Source organism: Nymphaea colorata, chromosome 10 (genome assembly GCF_008831285.2).
Source record: "Nymphaea colorata isolate Beijing-Zhang1983 chromosome 10, ASM883128v2, whole genome shotgun sequence".
Lineage (NCBI taxonomy): Eukaryota > Viridiplantae > Streptophyta > Magnoliopsida > Nymphaeales > Nymphaeaceae > Nymphaea > Nymphaea colorata.
In genome coordinates, this window is record NC_045147.1 from 8,919,580 (window position 1) to 8,938,472 (window position 18,893).

The following is an 18,893-nucleotide window of genomic DNA, read 5'->3' on the forward strand; positions in this document are numbered from 1 at the left end:
ACCTAACATGGTTGGTCTAACCTAAAATTTGGTACTAAGACTCTACATACATCAGACAAGCAAGCCTATGTATTACAACAAATTACTTCAGAGAAAGTCATAACATGAAGACGCATGCCATGACAAAAAATCATAATTTATTGTAAATAAGTTTGCAGCAGTCATATCAAGTAGAATGTCTTAAGATGTAAAAAAATTAGTGTCTGCAAACAGGACATGTCTAGAAAACAAATGCTTTTACAAAACAGAAAAAAGACTTGTGGAGCTCGATTTGTTGAGTTTCCAAGTTAACGAAATTTCAGAATCGATTTTCTACAACCTGTAAAAGGCAGAAAATAGTTTCCAAGAAATCATTCAAATTAAGAACCAAAATAACTTAGATTCTCACAAAATTCGGTGGGAATTTACTAGACACATGAAAGAAACTAGCCCTTTTTACGGTTCATTGAATCAACACATGGATTGGGAGAAATAGGTTTCTGAAATTATGTGAGAATCTGGATTATTCAAAAAACAGATTTTCACCTTAACTAAAGAATCTAGGTTCCCAAAACGTGAAAAATCTAATGAAGGTTATTACTAATCAGGTAGAAAACTTTCTAACCATTGGAATAAACATGTGTAAACCTATTATACCTGAAATAGACCAATACAATGCATGTATGCATGAAAAAACAAAAAATAACATAAGCATAACACATAAAAGACTAGGAAAGGAAACATGAATGTGCTAAAGCAGATTGAATGAATCAATTTAATCATATAATGATCATAACTTGTAGATCTATCGAGAGCCATGCATAAGATGCAATGCAATGAGGGAAAACAAAATAAATTCATGTAGGCCAAGAGAGTGCAACATCGGTTAAGGTGGTCTCAATCTCTTAATAGCCATGACAACAAGAACATGCAACACAAAAGGAAATAAACATGAAGATGACTAAGACCATGTATCTTGGGTCTTGAGAGGGAGAAAATATTCATGAAGGCATCCTCAACTTCTCTACTACAACCACTGGCAAGGTAAAAGAAAAAAAAATGAAAGCTATGGATGAAAAAAGAATACGAAAGCAATAATTGGTTTTGAGAAGGAGCTTCGTCCATGAAACTGGACTCAACTTCTTATTAACGGCCTTGAAGAAGCAATAAAACAAAGAAAGAAGCCTCCGTGGAGTCTTCCATGAAAAACATTAGATCTGGCTTCCTTGAAACAGTAATGCCGCAACTAGTCTGTTCATACCTCTTTAAAAAATGAATGTCACTCATTGGTACTTGCCTAACATCCTAACAAAGGGGCCGTCGCACACCAATTACTGACATTAAATTTCTACAAAATAAAATTCACTCTTTGGCACCTGACGAATATCCGAACAATGGGGCCATGGACAAGATTCAGACACTTTTATTTTTGCTAAAAATTATTTTAAATAAAATATAAACATCTTAATAGATTTTATCAAAACTATTTTCATATAAAACAAACTTTAATTCAAGTTTTTTCTTTTTGAAAAATGTGGGACTTCACAGCCTTTTATATCGATATGCACTCGATTATCCTAGGAGTCGTTGTACTCGAAGAACGTTGGCCTCTCCAATCTTTTTCGTTATGCTGGCCTCTCTTTTGCTGAGCTCTTTTGCGCCTATCTCCGTCAAGCAGCAACAATCTCCATTCTCTCTTCTGTATCACAATTCCAGCAGCAGTAAATGGGAGGCGACCAAGAACGTTCTCGGCAGACGTCAGCTATTTTCTCGCAGAGTTGCAGTGCTGGAGACACCATATTCAGAAGAACCAAATACGAACCTCGTTTGCCGACCGAAACGGGTTGTTCATTGTTCCTTTAAGCAGTGTAGTGATAACTATGATGCTGATTATGATGCGAATGTCGACGTTGATTTTGTTGCTTCGTTGCTTAGCTCCTGTTCTACCTATAGAGAGTGTCGACGTATTCACTCTTTCGTTGAGAAGGGATTCGGGAAGTCCGTTTTGTTCATATGGAACAATTTGATTTCCTTATATGTAAATTTTGGCAAACTGTGGGAGGCCCAAAAAGTGTTTGATGGAATGTCCGCAAGAAATGTTGTTTCCTGGACTGCGCTCATTGGTGGGTATACAAAAATTGGCCGACTGCAGGACGCATTTCGGCTTTTTAATGAGATGTTGGTGAATGGAATTCGTCCGAACGGTGCCACTTTTGTTTATGTGCTAAATGCTTGTGCTAGGTGCTCAGCTTTTGAACTTGGCAGTCAGGTTCATGCTTGTGTTGTGAAAGGCAATTGGAGTAATGTGATTGTTGAAAGCGCGTTGGTCTACTTTTATGCGCAGAGTGGCAATCTAGCAGGAGCGGTTTCTGTGTACGATAGGATGTCTAAGCGTGACGTTGTCTGTTGGACTACAATGATTGTTGCGTATGCACAAAGTGGGGATGGTGATAAGGCTATGGAAATGTTTAATGACATTCTGTCCTCTGGTTTAAGACCAAATGAATTTACTGTTTGTAGCATTTTGAAGGTTTGTGGTGATATGAAGGCCTTGGATTGTGGTAGGCAACTTCATGCTGCTGTGGTCAAGGGAATGTTTAAATATGATGTTTACGTGGGCAGTTCATTAGTGTCTATGTATGTAAAATGTGGTCAAGTGACAGATGCTAGAGTGATATTCGATGGCATGCCAAAGAGGAACACCGTTACATGGACTTCTATGATTGCTGGATATGCTCAAAATGGGCTTGGAATTGAGGCCATAAGCTTGTTCAGGAGTATGAAAAGCCGCCGGATAATTGCCAACAGTTTGACCATTGTTAGCCTTCTTAGTGCTTGTGGGGCAGTTGGGTTGCTGCACCAGGGAAAGGAAGTTCATGCACAAATCCTAAAGAATACAATGCATAGCAACATATACGTGTGCAGCACACTTATTTGGTTTTACAGCAGATGTGGTGAATATGTTTACGGTTCAAGGGTGCTTGAGCTCATGCCTTCCCGGGATGTAATCTCATGGACTGCATTAATCTCTGGATGCAGCCGTCTAGGCTATGGATCTGAAGCTCTAAAATATTTGAATGATATGTTATGGGAAGGTGTAGAGCCAAATCAATTTACTTATTCAACTGCACTCAAAGCATGCACAAAGATAGAAGCTCTGAGGAAAGGAAAATGGATCCATGCATCAGCGAACAAGAATGGATCTCTGTTAAATGTGTTTGTGGGCAGTGCCCTTATTGACATGTATGCCAAATGTGGTTGCGTGAATGATGCGTATCAAGTCTTTGACAAATTGCCCAAGAAAAACGTTGTATCTTGGAATGCTCTTATTTTGGGATATGCAAGAAACGGGCTCTGCAAAGAAGCATTGAAACTCATGTACCGAATGGAAGCAGAAGGTATGAAAGTAGATGAGTTTGTCATCTCAGAGGTTCTAAATGCATGTGGGGAAGCTCAGTGGGAAAATGAATGCAATAAATTACAATGCTTATCATAAGGTTTCCATCTCCACATTTTCTTTGTCTGCTTACAAAGTAATTTGAGCAATAAGTTGCTGAGACATTTCATCGCAAGTGCTGAATGTGGTTCCTATTTGGTCCTGTCTCATTTTATACTCATTTATATTAAAAAAAGTTTAGCCTTACAAATCCGCTCGTTCAACCGTTGGAGCATTCCACTTATAATGCAGCTAGCAGAATCTGTCCTGAAGCCATCATTATACTGCTATATCTTCTGCAAGTACGGTGTTTACTCCCAAATATCCTCTTTTTGTAGTGATTTCTTCACCATAACTCGGCATTTTGGAGGGTGAAGATCTAAGTTGCTCTGCTTGCAAGACAAAGTAAACCTCTAATACTGGTAACCCGTTGTCACTTCTGAGATTGTATAGCTTATGCCTCTCATTTAGCTACAACATCAGGTGCTCTTTTATGTTCTTCTCTGGTTCTGATTACATGACAGCTATTTACTATGATTGATGTGCCGACATTAAATTTATAATGTCAGGAGCTTGTCCTTCTGTATACTAGCAATAATGGAAACTCGAGAGAGAGAGAGAGATTATCTAATCCCATACTTGCAGCCACATGCCCGTGACAAGTATCTCTGATCAGCCACTGATTTTCTGTGCTTCTATATCATGAGACTTCGTGTACCTATAATAGATCAAACTTTTTATTTTGTCTGAATCTCGTGTACTATGTAAAATTGCAAGAATGTTCAGATGTTTGAACAGCAAGTGTCATGCGAGTCAATCTATGTAGAGTAGCTTGAATCGACCAAAGTCTTTGGAAATGGTAATTTCTTATTAAGAAAATATTTTATCAATAGAAAGGTTCTTTTCTACACAATTTAGATTGTGCTCCCATTCTCTTTTTTGCATTAATTACTGACAAAGGTCGATTGGTGTGTTCAGCGACTACAAACAAGAAAGTCTACCAAGGATAAAGGTAAAGATCAGACAATATAAGTGTAGAAGACTGCAATATGGAACGAGAGCAAATAGAGAAAAGAGGAAACAGAATACAGAGCAACAGAGAGTTGCAGAGAAAAATGTTGGCTCAAAAAGTAGACAGTAATAAATGGATATATTTATATGACTGATATTTTATCCGTTTAATTTATAGATATTACAAAATTCAATAAAATCATAATCCAAAGGTATAACAGACTGAAATACGATTCTATGATGATTCTATACTCCAACTTCTGTGCAATAGAAGCTTCTATTGTTAATTACAAATTTCTGGACTTCTTTTCTTACACTCCCCCTCAAATTAGGAGCAAAAAACTAGAATTCCCAGTTTGTGCTTGAGCATTAAAAATTGGTCCTTAGCCAATGCCTTAGCGAGCAGGTTTGCAGTTTGTAAGTTTATTGAAACATGAGCAGCCTGAATGATCGCAGCCTTGATATAGTCTTGAATTACATGGCAGTCAATCTCTATGTGTTCCATACGCTCATGCAACGCAGCATTGGCTGCAATATGCACCGTAACTTTGTTATCATAATACAGTTCAACATGAGCAGAATGAGAAACTTTTTAAGTCTGACAAGAATGATTTCAACCATAATATTTCACATGTTGCATTGGCCATTGAACGATATTCAACCTTTGGACACGACCTCAAGATTGCTTGTTGTTTCTTAGTCTTCCATGAAATTAAATTCCTCCCTAAGTATGTGCAATATTCAGGTACTGACCACCTAATTTCCTCACATGTTGTCCAGTCAACGTCGCAGATCCTTTTGTTTGTAGCTGATTTTACAACATTATCCCCTAGCCTGGATTTTTTTTCAGACATCTTATAACACGCATTGAGCATTCATGTTGAGACTGGTTCTGGGATTTTTGCATAAATCAGTTTAGAATATGAACAATGTACATGATATCAGGCTGAGTTATTGTAAGATGGATCAGATGGCCAACTATACGATGGTAACTCGAAGGATTTTTCAACATTTCACCATCTGAGCTTGTGGGGCTTTGATACTATCCCATTAGCATCTCAGTTGGTTTCGGGTTCAAGTAACATGTTTCTTCAATGATATTCAAAACATATTTACGCTGAGAAAGATAGACACCTTCTTTAGATCTTTCTAACTGAATATCCAAAAAGTACTTCAGATTACCTAAGTCTTGCATATGAAATGTGTTGTTGAGGTATTTATTGAACTTGTCTATGTGACTCTCTTTGTTGCGTGCCATAATTAGGTCAGCAACATTAGTCTATGACTGCTATGATGACATTTCCTTCATTGTATGTGAAAAGAGAGTAATCTACCTTGGACTCCTTGAATCCATAATTGGTTAGTGCTGTAGAGAACTTCTGAAACCAATTTCTAGGCACTTGTTATAAAGATTTATTCAACTTGCATACTTTTGTCTCCCTCTCACTATCATGCCCAAGTGAAAGAATCATGTACACTGGTTCATGTAAATCTCTGCATAAAAATTCATTATATACATTCATTTGATACACAACCCAATTGTATACGGCAATTGAAATTAAGCATCTTAATGTTACAAGTTTTGCAACTGGAGTGAATATTTTGTGGTAATCTAGTCCTTCAATTTGCGCATACCTTTCTCCATGAGATGCACATTATACCTCTCTATTGAGCCATCAACCATGTACTTGATTTCATAATCCATTTATAGTTGATAGGAGCGACATCAGGAGGGCATTGAATGATGACCAGACTTTATTTTGCTCAAGAGCCATAATTTCTATAGCCTTGGGTAGTGGCAGCACTAAAAATTTTTGGAGAGGGCACTCTTCACTGATTTTCATATTTGATGGGACACTCATGTACACAACATAGAAAATATTTAAAGATATTAACTTGAAAATAAAGAAACCTTGAGGGGCTGGTGTTGGCAACTATCCACACCAGCCCATCTACGGCTCCACCTCTGGCCTTGACTTGTTGCCAAGAAATGTTTTGCTTAGCTTCAATATAGGAAGATGGTTCAGAATTTTGAGAGGAGAATGATTTATATGATGGAGTATGATAAGATTAGAAAGAATAATATTTGTTTAACCTCGAAATCTGCCCTAACTCCTCTTTATATAGACTAGAGGAGAGAGAGAAGTTACAAGAGAACCATCTAAAGGAAAAGTTATTACAAAAGTACCCTCTTAAACCTAAAACTGAATATAAACACATCTTAACACTCCCCCTCAAGTTGGAGCGTATATGTCAAATAGGCTCAACTTGGAACAGCAGCTTTGGAATGGTCCCCTTGCAAGAGCCTTAGTAAAGATATCAGCTGTTTGCCCTGTAGTTGAAATGTGTGAGGTACTTACAAACCCTTTTTGAATCATGTCTTTGGTATAGTGACAATCTACTTCAACATGCTTGGTTCTTTCATGAAAAGCCGGATTATTAGCAATAAACAGTGCAGCTTTGTTATCACATAACAGTTGCATAGGAAGAGGCACTTCGACAGTAAGATCCAACATCAGAGATCTAACCCACATAACTTCAGCAGTACCCTGAGCCATAGCTCTATACTCAGATTCTGCACTTGATCTGGCAACCACAGTTTGCTTCTTACTCTTCCATGTAACCAAGTTGGATCCAATAAACACACAAAATCCAGTAGTGGATTTTCTGTCCGAGGGGCATCCTGCATAGTCGGCATCAACATACACAGATATAGTGAGTGAGGTACCATTCTGAAAGAAGAGTCCCGTTCCTGGTGAATTCTTTAGATACCTAAGAATCATCATAGCAGCATCCCAATGAACTTTCTTGGGCTTATCCATAAATTGACTCACTCTGCTAACAGCATAGGCAATGTCAGGTCGAGTAACAGTGATGTATAGGAGCTTCCCAACAATCCCTCTATACTGTCTCGCATCAACATCTTCAGTATCATCATCATACAAGCGGGTATTGATATCCATAGGCGTGGATGCAGGACGACACCCCCGCATCCCTGTCTCTTGCAAAACATCAGTAACGTATTTCCTCTGGCACATGATAAGGCCCTTTTGATTTCTGGCAAACTCAATACCGAGGAAATAACGTAGTTCACCAAGGTCCTTGGTGACAAAGTGTTGTCCAAGGACATCCTTGATGTTGGAAATCCCCTGATCATCATCCCCTGTAACAATGATATCATCAACATAGACAAGAACTATCACCGTACCTGTAGAAGTCTTCTTGACAAAGAGGGAATGGTCGGCCGAAGAGCGTCTGAAGCCCTCATTCTCAATATTCTCTGACAATTTCTGAAACCAAGCTCGAGGACTCTGTTTCAAACCATAAATCGCCTTTCGCAATCTGCACACTTTCTGACACTCCCCCTCAGCAACAAACCCTGGTGGTTGCTGCATATACACTTCTTCATGTAAGTCACCATAGAGAAAGGCATTTTTGACATCAAGCTGTGATAGAGACCAATTCTTGCTGACGGCCACAGCAAGGAGAATCCGTAAAGAAGCATGTCGTGCCACAGGAGAGAAGGTATCATAATAATAAACCCCATAAGTTTGGGTATAGCCTTTTGCAACCAGACGAGCCTTATATCTGTCAATGCTGCCATCCGCTCTGTATTTGATAGTAAAGACCCATCTGCAACCAACAATGGCTGCATCAGCTGAAGGAGTAACAAGTGTCCAGGTGCCTCTAGACTGAAGAGCATCCATCTCTTCTTGCATAGCTGCGGCCCATTTGGGATCAGAGAGAGCATCCATGGGATTCTGTGGAAGAGCAATAGCCGACAACCCCTTTACAAACTGTCGGTACATAGGGGTGAGTCTATCCATGGATAAATGACCAGAGATAGGATGCAAAGTGCAACTGCGTTTGCCTTTCCTTTGAGCAATGGGCATATCAAGTTCATGAGGAGCATGAACATGCTCGTGACATTCTCCTATGTCATCATTACATAAAAAATTGTCAGTTGAGTTTGTGTCAGGAATTACCTTGGGCTTGCTGGGTGAAGGCACAGGTGCACATGGAACAGGCGCAACAGGTTTAGTACGACGTTGGTAGACAGCCCCAAAACGTGGATCTACTGGTTTTGGACAACTCATGAGAGGTAGAGGAAAATGGACTTCATCATTCAATTCAGGCGCCCTTAATTGAGTTCCATTGGGGGAGAAGAAAGAGGTTGATTCAAAAAATGTAACATCAGCACTCACGTAATACCGACGAGTAGAAGGATCATAACATCGATATCCCTTTTGAGTGCGGGAATAACCAACAAAGATCGTTTTGATGGCCCGAGGAGACAACTTATCTCGCCCAGGACCAAGCAACTGAACAAAGGCAACACATCCAAAAACACGAGGTGGAACAGAAAACAAGTCTCTGTCAGGAAAGAGGACAGAGATAGGAATAAGGTCTCCCAACACAGATGACGGCATACGGTTAATAAGATAGCATGCTGTGAGAACAGCATCTCCCCAGTAAGAATGGGGAACATGGCTATGTATGATAATGGTTCTGGCAACATCAAGAATATGACGGTGTTTCCGTTCAGCAACCCCATTTTGTTGGGAGGTATAGGCACAAGAGGTTTGGTGGATGATACCCTTATCCCTGAAAAATTGTTCTAAAGAGGAAGCACAGAACTCAAGAGCATTGTCAGAGCGCACAATTTTGACACAAGTATCAAACTGAGTCAGAATTTCATTGATAAAATTTTTGATTACATGACCCACTTCAGATTTATGCTTCATAAGAAAAACCCAACTAACACGACTATGGTCATCGACAGCAACAAGATAATATCGATGACCTTGAAGATCAGGTGTACGACTCAGACCCCAAACATCAAAATGAAGTAACTCAAACACAGAATGGCTACTTCTACTGGGCCGCGGAGGAAAGGATGACCGATGGTGCTTGCCCAACTGACAAGACTCGCATTGGAAAGAAGACTTAGGAGACAGCTGAGGAAGAACATGCAGCAGTTTCGGAAACGGTAGATGTCCAAAACGTAAATGCCAAGTATAAGCCGAGGATGAGGACGACCCTGCAGAGGTAGACCCAGCAAAGGGAAAGGGATGCACTAGCCTGTAAAGACCTCCCTGTTCACGGCCACTGCCAATCACCCTGCCCGTCAGTATATCCTGAAACACAAGAGAAGAGGAGTCAAATATCGCACGACAGTTTAAATCTCTGGTAATCTGACTGATAGACAGTAGGCTATGTGGGAATTCTGGTGCATGAAGAACATGTTGCAACGACAATGATGAAGTAAGTTGGACCTCTCCATGTCCAACAACTGGAGAATATTTGCCATCTGCTAGAATAACCGAGCGACCAGGTGGAGTAGGGACATAAGAAGTAAACTGGGCCTTGTCTCCACAGAGATGGGTCGATGCACCCGAATCAATGAGCCAATCTGTAGTGTCAGTAGCAGGAGTATAGTCAGAATACATACCAGATGAAGACGCACTGGCAGCAGTAGTGATAGTAGAGGTGGTCGGATCAGGAGCTTGTTGAGTTCTATCACCAATCAAGTTTCTCAACTGAGAGATAATATCATCTGCACGTAAATCACTGGAGGAAACAGTATGCTGAGGCTTAGGCTGCTCTGGAGAATCAGTAAATACAGTCTGATTTGCAACAGCTGGACGACCATGTTTCTGCCAACACTTATCCACAGTGTGACCAATGCGATGACAAAACTGACATACTGGGCGCGAAGTGGTATTGCCACGACCACGGTATCCTCGTCCTCTGGCAAAGAGGGACCCACCTCTGCCACGAGTAGCAAGCATAGCAGAAGTGGTATCAAGAACAGTCGACGCAGGGATTGGAATTCTGCTTAGCCTACTATAAGCCTCATCAATAGGAGGAATCGAGGGACTAGTGAGCATCTGATTCTTTGCTGATTCATAAACAGAGTCTAATCCAGAGAGAAATACCCCTACCATAAGCATATCTCTATATGCCTTTTGTTGTTCACACTTACATGCAGGAAAGTAGCTATTTAGTCTCTCAAACATGGACTTGAGACTAGAATAATAAGTATGAAGAGGTCGACCATCTTGTCGCATCTGATGAATATCATGATGAAGCTGCATAATTCTTGTTTCATTCCTTGCTTGTGAATAGGTGGCTGCAAGGGAATCCCACATATCCTTTGCACTTTCCTTATGCAAGACTTCATTTGCAATGTCTTGAGAAAGAGTACCAACAATCCATACCATAACCAACAAATTATCTTTAAACCAAGTAGTATATTTGCCTACCTTCTGTACGGGCTCGGGCTCCAATATGAGATGTTCCTTCTCATGAGCGATCAAGGTTCTTTTTACTTGCATGGCCCACATCTCGTAATTTCCCCCTTCCATTTTGGTGATAATGCTAGAAAATGGGGAACTCTTCATCTCTCCCGACGATGCAAAGGAAGAGGTATTAGCTCCACTGCTAATTTCAGACATCTTTCAACACAAAGGAGGACACCGAGCCACGGAATAAGAAGTGCAGGCAACAAGGAATTTAATCAGATATGTAAAGACAACATGCTGATCATCGAGCAATAGCAGTCAAACGCACGAAGTAATCCATAAGGCTGATCGGCTGGAACGAAGCTGACAATGCTGATCAGACACAAGCCGACGAAGAAGAATGAAGAGAGATACCAGAGACGACAGCGAAGCAGCGGTGGCAGGCAGCGGCGGAGCAGCGGTGGAGAGCAGCTACGGTGCAGGGCAGCAGCGAAGCAGCGGCGGTGCAGAGATGCTGCGAGAGCAGGCAGAAACGACGGGCGAAGATGGGCGGAGATGGCAGCGACGGGCGGAGATGCTGCGAGACGCGAGCAGGCAGCGGCGGGCGAGGACGCGAGCCGGTGGCGGCGGGCGATGCTGTGGCGAGACGCGAGCAAGCGGCGGCAGGCGATGACGCTAGGGCGATGATGGTCGTGGTCAGGCGGCTAAGATGACAGCAATGGCTGGCGGAGGCGTCGGGCAGAGGAAGCGCAGCGATGGGCGCGGTCGGGCAGCGGGTTGCGCCGCTCAATCGGCGCGCCGAGGAGGAGGAGACGGCTGCAGCTCTGATACCATGATAAGATTAGAAAGAATAATATTTGATTAACCTCGAAATCTGCCCTAACTCCTCTTTATATAGACTAGAGGAGAGAGAAAAGTTACAAGAGAACCATCTAAAGGAAAAGTTATTACAAAAGTACCCTCTTAAACCTAAAACTGAATATAAACACATCTTAACAGAGTAAACTTCTTGAATGACAGAAACTTGGTTAAAGGGTGTTTGTTTACATGATATTTACTTGACCTTGTTGTTGTGGCTGACTGTGGCAAGGTATAAAATATTTAAGACAAAGAGCTTGTGCTGTCTTGAAGAGTGTCAAGGATGTAGGTTTGGTACAATAACATGGTTAGGTATATTGCAGGTTCAAAGGTTAATGGCATCACATTTGGATAATTTTTAGTTTGGTCTGGTATATTGTCAATGGTTTTTAGTTGAATAAAACAGCCAGTTTTAGGTGAAATGATGAGTGAAGCATTTTTGGTATTTCTTTTCCATTATCTAGTATTCTTGTCTTTTCAGCAATACAATCCTCAACTAGCAATGGATACACAGAAGTAGACAATGGAGCATTTCTTATCTAGAATAGAAAAATATTCTCTTGGAAGATTAAATGTCTGTTGTGTAACAGTCTATGGGTATCGTTTACAGATAACGTCTAGGCTTTAAAAATAGATACTTAGGAGCTCTAGTCAATCTTGTCTTTGGAAGTCAAATTTGCGGTGTAACATAGATAGCTAAATACATGTGAATAAGAAGATTTCTTACCAAATGGTCTTTCAAAGGGGATCTTACCAAATGGTCTTACCCATACAGCTCGAGAATAGTCATCCATGATACTAATGAGCCCGGCCCAGTTAATGATTGAATGAAACATTGCGACAAATGTCACAATGGATGAATTTAGACAGTGAGTTAGTTTAAATTTCTGCTAAACCAAAAGACATTTGACTTTGTTTGGAGATAAAACATACATCACAATGACACCTATTCATTTTCACGGTTGAGTCATATGCTGAAAAGAGTTTCTTCTAGATATAGATAGATGTTCAAGATGAAGAAACAACAAGTAAAGCTAAAATCAAAGCACAAAATTCTTTTGTTTGGATTTCTAAAGTAGTAAAAGCCATTTCTTAGATCACCCACACCAATCAGCTTCCTAAGCTTCAAGTTCTGCAATGTACAACCATTTGAATTAAACGTTATAACACTATTGGATGACTTTGTAATTTGACTTATTGAAAGAAAGTTAAACTTAAAGCTTAAACAAAATAGACTGGTTTAAGAGTCATAGAATCACACAGTTTTACTTCATCTTTATGTGTCACACAAACTAAGCCGTTATCTGTTCACTAGCTCTGCAGTAGCTATCTACAAGGACAGGTAAGAATTTAACATATCAGCAAAGTCAATTTGAGGACATGAAGATAATGGTTTATCTCTCAAAAGCTGAATAAGCTGTTGATATTCTTCCATAGTTAATGCTGGAGCAACATCTTTATTGGGTTCCTTAGCATGAGTTGCAGAATTAATTATTGAATAATCATAGAACTGAGTGCATGTATTCCATAGTAGTAGAGTTTGCAACATTTGCTCTTGTTGGTTTTGAATTTGCTCATCTAAATCCAAGTAGACATCTATGTAGCTTGAAACAACAATCCTTTTAAATGACCTATAACAGATCTCTTGAATGTCTTACCTCTCTGATTGTGTGAATTATAGTTGACTACTACTAATCCCATACTGTCGATCAACGGTGCAAGTCTTACTTCCCTTTTTTCTCCTCTTGTAGAATTAGATAGTAGTATGTTTTATTTATTGAAGGGAGATGATCGATTAATAATAGTTGCCCTCTAAATTAGTTATATGAATTCAATCTCATCAAACTATAGATGATCAAAAAAATTTTTATGGCTCTACATGTGTAGATAGGCAATGGATCATATGGCAATGGTTCATCCTAATGTGATTTAATTTTTCTATAATAAGCTGCTGCAGATGATGATTCCTGCACATGATTTATTTATAATTGACACTGTTTGATATTGTGTAGAGGTGAGCTTTGAGTGAAATGCTCCTTTAAGTCTTCCCAAACTTCATATGTAGTTGTAGAGTAAATAATGCTTTCTACAATTGTTGAAATTAGAAAGTTTGGTTTTAAATGTGGTAGTTATTTGACTATTTAAAAGTTAGGGTTCCTTTTTGTCTTTTTACTGTTTTATTTGTCCTTCTCTTGTAACTGCCTCAGCCGTGCCCTAATCTCCCTTTAAGTAGAGATTAGAGCACGAGATTAAATATATTTTTTCCGTCTCTCTCTCTCTCTCTCGTTCTCCCCTTCTTCATCACGTAACATGGTATCAAAGCCTCCGCTGGCGTGATCGACTCAAGTTTGCTGGCGTGATCCTCTCGTGCCTTCCTTGCGGTAGTGACTCATTCTGCCGGTGTGAACCTTGCTGTATCGTCTCAGACCTCTCGTACGTGTGCATCTCAAGTTATTGCTGGCGTGATCGTTGATTTCCCTTATTTTTCTTGCTGCGTGGAAGATGTCCTGATCTCGCCTATGTGGAAGGCGTGATCAGATCCTCAAATGGAGTGTGTGGAGAAGGTATTGGGCTGTTGATGGACGCTGTTGAGAGTATTTTGATAGAAATGTAGCACCAATATCTGTAACCCGAAAACAGCACTCACGCAGGAGAGAGAGAGAGAGAGAATGAAAACAAGAAGAAACTGAGGAGAAGAAGCCGTAGCCAAAATGGTTTGCACGGCCTCTATTTATAATCTCATTTTCAGAATTCTAAGAGTCTCCAATCGTGGAATCCTAGGAGATTTCACAAGCTCCAAGGACATTAATTACATCATAGAAACCTAAGAGACTTCACATATTACAAGGATATTAACTACAACATAGAATCCTAGGAGACTTCCCATATAACAAGGATATTAACTATAACATAGAATCCTAGGAGACTCTTCACATGTTACAAGGACATTAAATATTTTAACACATTCTACAAGGAGGTGGAATCCTAAGAGACTCCTCTTCAACGTGCTGGTGAAGGATTTATATTTTAACACCCTCCCTCAAGTTGTGCATGGTTTTGCACCATGTACAACTTGCCTTTTAGAAACCAGAATCGTTCCTTTGTTAATCCTTTTGTAAATAAGTCTGCAACTTGTTCATCTGTACGAACATAAATAGGCTGAATTTCCTTGTCTTCCACCTTTTGTCTAACAAAGTGTTGATCAATCTCAATGTGCTTTGTTCGACCATGTTGTACGGGATTAAAGGCAATGTTAATAGCGCTTTGATTATCGCACATTAACATTGATGTTTTAATCTTTTCTCCAATGTCTTCTAGCAAATGTCTAACCCATGTAACTTCAACAGTACCTGCAGCCATGCATCTGTATTCAGCTTCAGTGCTGGATCTTGCTACTGCCTTTTGCTTTCGACAACTCCAAGACACAAGATTACGTCCAATGAAAATACAAAAACCAGAAATGGACTTTCTTTGATCGGGATCTCCAGCCCAATCTGCATCTGTGAATGTCATAAGTTGATGTCCAGTAGTTATATTTTCACTCTTACCATAAACTAAGCCATCTCCTGCTGTCCCTTTAAGATATCTTAATATTCTTTTGACAGCATCCATGTGAGTATCTCTAGGTGCATGCATAAATTGGGATACTTGATTCACAGCATATATAATATCTGGTCTAGTAAATGTAAGATATTGAAGTGCCCCAACAATACTTCGATATTGCGTAGGATCTTCATATAACTCCCCATCTTGAGCACTTAGTCTTTGATTTAGAACACTAGGAGTTCCAACAGGCTTACAATCAGACATACCTGACTTTTTCAACAAATCCAACGTGTATTTCTGTTGTGTCAATGTGAGGCGATTATTGTGCCTATCAATCTCCACTCCAAGAAAGAATCGTAAATCACCAAGCTCTTTCATTTTGAAGTTTTGCATCATCAAAACTTTAGCTTCTTCTATGTGTTTTTCTGAATTGCCTGTGATAACAATATCATCAACATATATAAGAAGTAAAGTAAATATGTTTTCCTTTCGATAAATGAAAAGAGAGTGATCTAGAGGACATCTCCGAAAACCACATTCTTGAATCTTGCAAGAGAAACTGTCAAACCACGAACGTGAGGCCTGTTTAAGTCCATAAATAGATTTTCTTAGTTTGCAAACCCATGCATGAGAGTCTCCTTTCGTGTATCCTGGAGGTTGTTCCATATATACTTCCTCCCTTAAATCACCATGAAGAAAAGCATTCTTCACGTCCATTTGATGTAGTCTCCATCCATATTCAACTGCCAATGATATAATCACGCGAATTGTTCCCATTTTGATCACAGGGCTGAATGTCTCATCATAATCTTCTCCATATTGTTGTGTAAACCCTTTTGCTACTAACCTTGCTTTGTGTCTTTCTATGCTGCCGTCAGGTTTGTATTTAATTTTGTATACCCATTTGGAGCCCACTACGTTCTTTTCGTGTGGCCTCGGAACGATCTCCCATGTTCCACATTCATGCAAGGCATCCATTTCTTCTTTCATAGCCTTTCTCCAATGATGTGATTTTGATGCTTGATCAAATGAAGTAGGTTCTTCCTCCTTGCCAATTTTTGCCATGAATAACTGAAAATCAAGTGATAAAGAATCATAGCTAACCCACCTGTGAATGGGATGACGAATGCGTTGGGATCTTCTAAGGTGGGGCATGTTGTCTTCTTCATTGTGAGCATCTCTGTCCCTTAGTCGTCGACTGTAGATAAGACCCGAATACCGATGTGCATCGTTGCTCTGTTCATTATTGTTTTCGTGATGACTTGATGACTGTGTTGGATCTTCTTGATTTTCACTTTGAGCCATATCCGACGGTTGTATTGCTCTCTCTGAATCTTCACTTTGAGGCACATCATTTTCTATAACAGGATCTGCATTGAATAACTGTGTACTGGTCCAGGGATCATAAGATTCAATGGTCATAGGCATTTCATTTGTATTATCAAAACTATGTTCATCAAAAATGACATTTCTTGAAGTTTTGATACGTTTAGTTGTTGGATCATAGCATCGAAAACCTTTATATTCATCAGCATATCCAACGAATCTACATTGAATAGCTTTGTCTTGAAACTTGTTCCTCAAGGCAGCATCAACGTGAACATAGCATACACAACCAAAAACCTTCAAGTTTTTGTAATCAGGTTGTTTGCCTAAGAGTGTAAAATATGGCGATTTAGACATCAAGAGTGTCATAGGCAAACAATTTATTATGTATACAGCAGTATGGAAGGCTTCAGTCCACAAGGAAATGGGCACATTAGTATCATGCATCATGCTCATGGCGCTTTCAACTATATGTCGATGTTTCCGCTCAACCACACCATTTTGTTGTGGTGTGTAAGGGCAGGAAATTTGTCTAGTTATCCCTTTTTCACGTAGAAATTCAATAAAATCAAGCGAGGAATATTCTCCCCCTCCATCACATTGAAAATGCACCACATTGGATGAAAATTTAGTTTGAATCATGGCATAGAAGTTTCGAAATATGTGAGGTACTTCTGATTTGTGTTTCATGAAGTAAATCCAAGTGAAACGTGAGTAAGAGTCAATGAATAAGACATAATAATATCTTGACCCAGACATGGAATCAATAGGGGCTGGCCCCCATACATCAGAAAAAATAGTTTCAAAAGGTTTGGAAGCCCTTTGATTTATATTATGGAAAGGTAAAACATGACTCTTACAAAGTCCACAACTTGAACATTTTTTTGACACTTGAAGTAAGAGGTAAACTTGATCTTGGAATGAGACTATCTGTGACAAGTTTTTCAATGAAATGTCGACCACAGTGTCCTAGCCGACTATGCCACAAATCAGACTCCAAAAATTGGTTAGGGCCCCTTACTTTTGATTGAAAATGGCAAGAACTTGGCACTGATGACGCATTATGAGAAAGAGAAAATGTCTTCAATCCTATATCAAAAGTGGATGAATCCTTGGGTAGACATTCCTTGAGGACGTACATATTCCCTTGACGCTCCCCTCTAGCGAACATTTTCTTCGTTTGGAGGTCCTTGACATAGACAGAAGAAGGTGTGAATTCAACAGAAGAGCTTGTATCATCAATGAGTTTAGAAATGGATATGATGTTCTTTTTGATATTGGGAGCAAGAACAACATTAGACAGTGATAGAGACGAGGATGACAATGGAATATGTGCATTTCCAATATGTGTAATAGGATGAGATTTTCCATCACCTGTTATAATGCAACTTCTACCGTAATGAGGGGATAAGTTAGTCAATTTACCTGCATTTCCTGTCACATGGGTAGCTGCACCTGAATCCAAGAACCATTCTCCCTGCTCATTTTGCTTTATAGTCATCTTTGAGAATGCGGCCATCAATAGCTGTTGCATATCTTCAGCGGTGGATTTAGAACTTTGTCTTCCTTGTTTATAATCATGTCTTACCCCTTTGTTTTTATTTTGAGGATTAAACCAACATTGTGCCTTCATGTGTCCTTTCTTGTTGCACTGAAAACAAATTGGTATTTTTCTTGAAGTATCCAAAGGAGACATACCTTGGTTATGTGGTGTTGGTAGAATGCCACGACCACCATGGTTGGAGTTCCCATGGCTCTTACCAAACTTTACATTCATAGCCAACACATTTTGGGAGTTCCCTTGATCAGTCCTTTCAATGACTCTTTTCATATTCATTTCATGTTGGAGAAGTTTACCTTGTAGTTCGTTGAAGGAAGGCAGAACAGGAAGGACCTCAAGAGCTGTAATAAAAGCATGATAATCATGCCCAAGTCCATTCAAGGTTTGCTGCACCTTTTCCTTATCAGAAATGTTATTCCCTGAGGCAGCAAGTTGGTCTGCGACGGCCTTAATACGCCCCAAATAATCCATGATAGACGTTGAACCTTTGCTCAAATTCTGAAATTCTTTCTTTAAGTACATAATTCGAGCTTCTGATATTTGGGAAAAGGTATTAGCAAGGGTTTCCCATAATTCTTCTGCAGTACAATCATCAGAAACTGAAAGTAACACTTGTTGAGATAAAGTGGACAAAATATACGCAACCAGACTTTGATCACGTCTCATCCACATAACATGTTCAGGATTGTTGTCTTCATGAACAGCAATAACTTCTCCTGCCTCATTTTTTATTTCCTGTAAGACGGATATTGGTGGAGCCTTTGTTGAACCATCGAGATGTCCAAAGAGGCCTTGACTTCTTATGAAAGGCATGATTTGCCTTTTCCAAATCAGATAATTCTCATGGTTGAGTTTTTCGGTAATAAGGTGAGGAAGAAAACTTGAGGACATGCCAGAATGCGAAAGGTTTTCCATGACAGCAGAAAGGAAT

At 39.7% G+C, this 18,893-nt stretch overlaps 1 protein-coding gene across 5 annotated transcripts in view; it reads left to right on the top strand.

Annotated features, from left to right (window-relative positions):
* Positions 1–1,543: 1,543 nt before the first annotated feature.
* The window catches only part of LOC116262334 (pentatricopeptide repeat-containing protein At4g18520, chloroplastic), a 40,442-nt gene continuing 23,092 nt past the window's right edge, over positions 1,544–18,893 (top strand). For 4 of the 5 annotated variants that reach the window (XM_031641598.2, XM_031641600.2, XM_050080044.1 and 1 more), the window contains exon 1: positions 1,544–3,820. In XM_031641598.2, coding sequence (XP_031497458.1) covers positions 1,607–3,475 — 1,869 coding nt within the window. In that variant the 5' untranslated portion in view covers positions 1,544–1,606 and the 3' untranslated portion in view covers positions 3,476–3,820. Of the gene's footprint in view, positions 3,838–18,893 lie in introns of all 5 variants that reach the window. The other variant, XM_050080042.1, reaches the window with a different exon arrangement.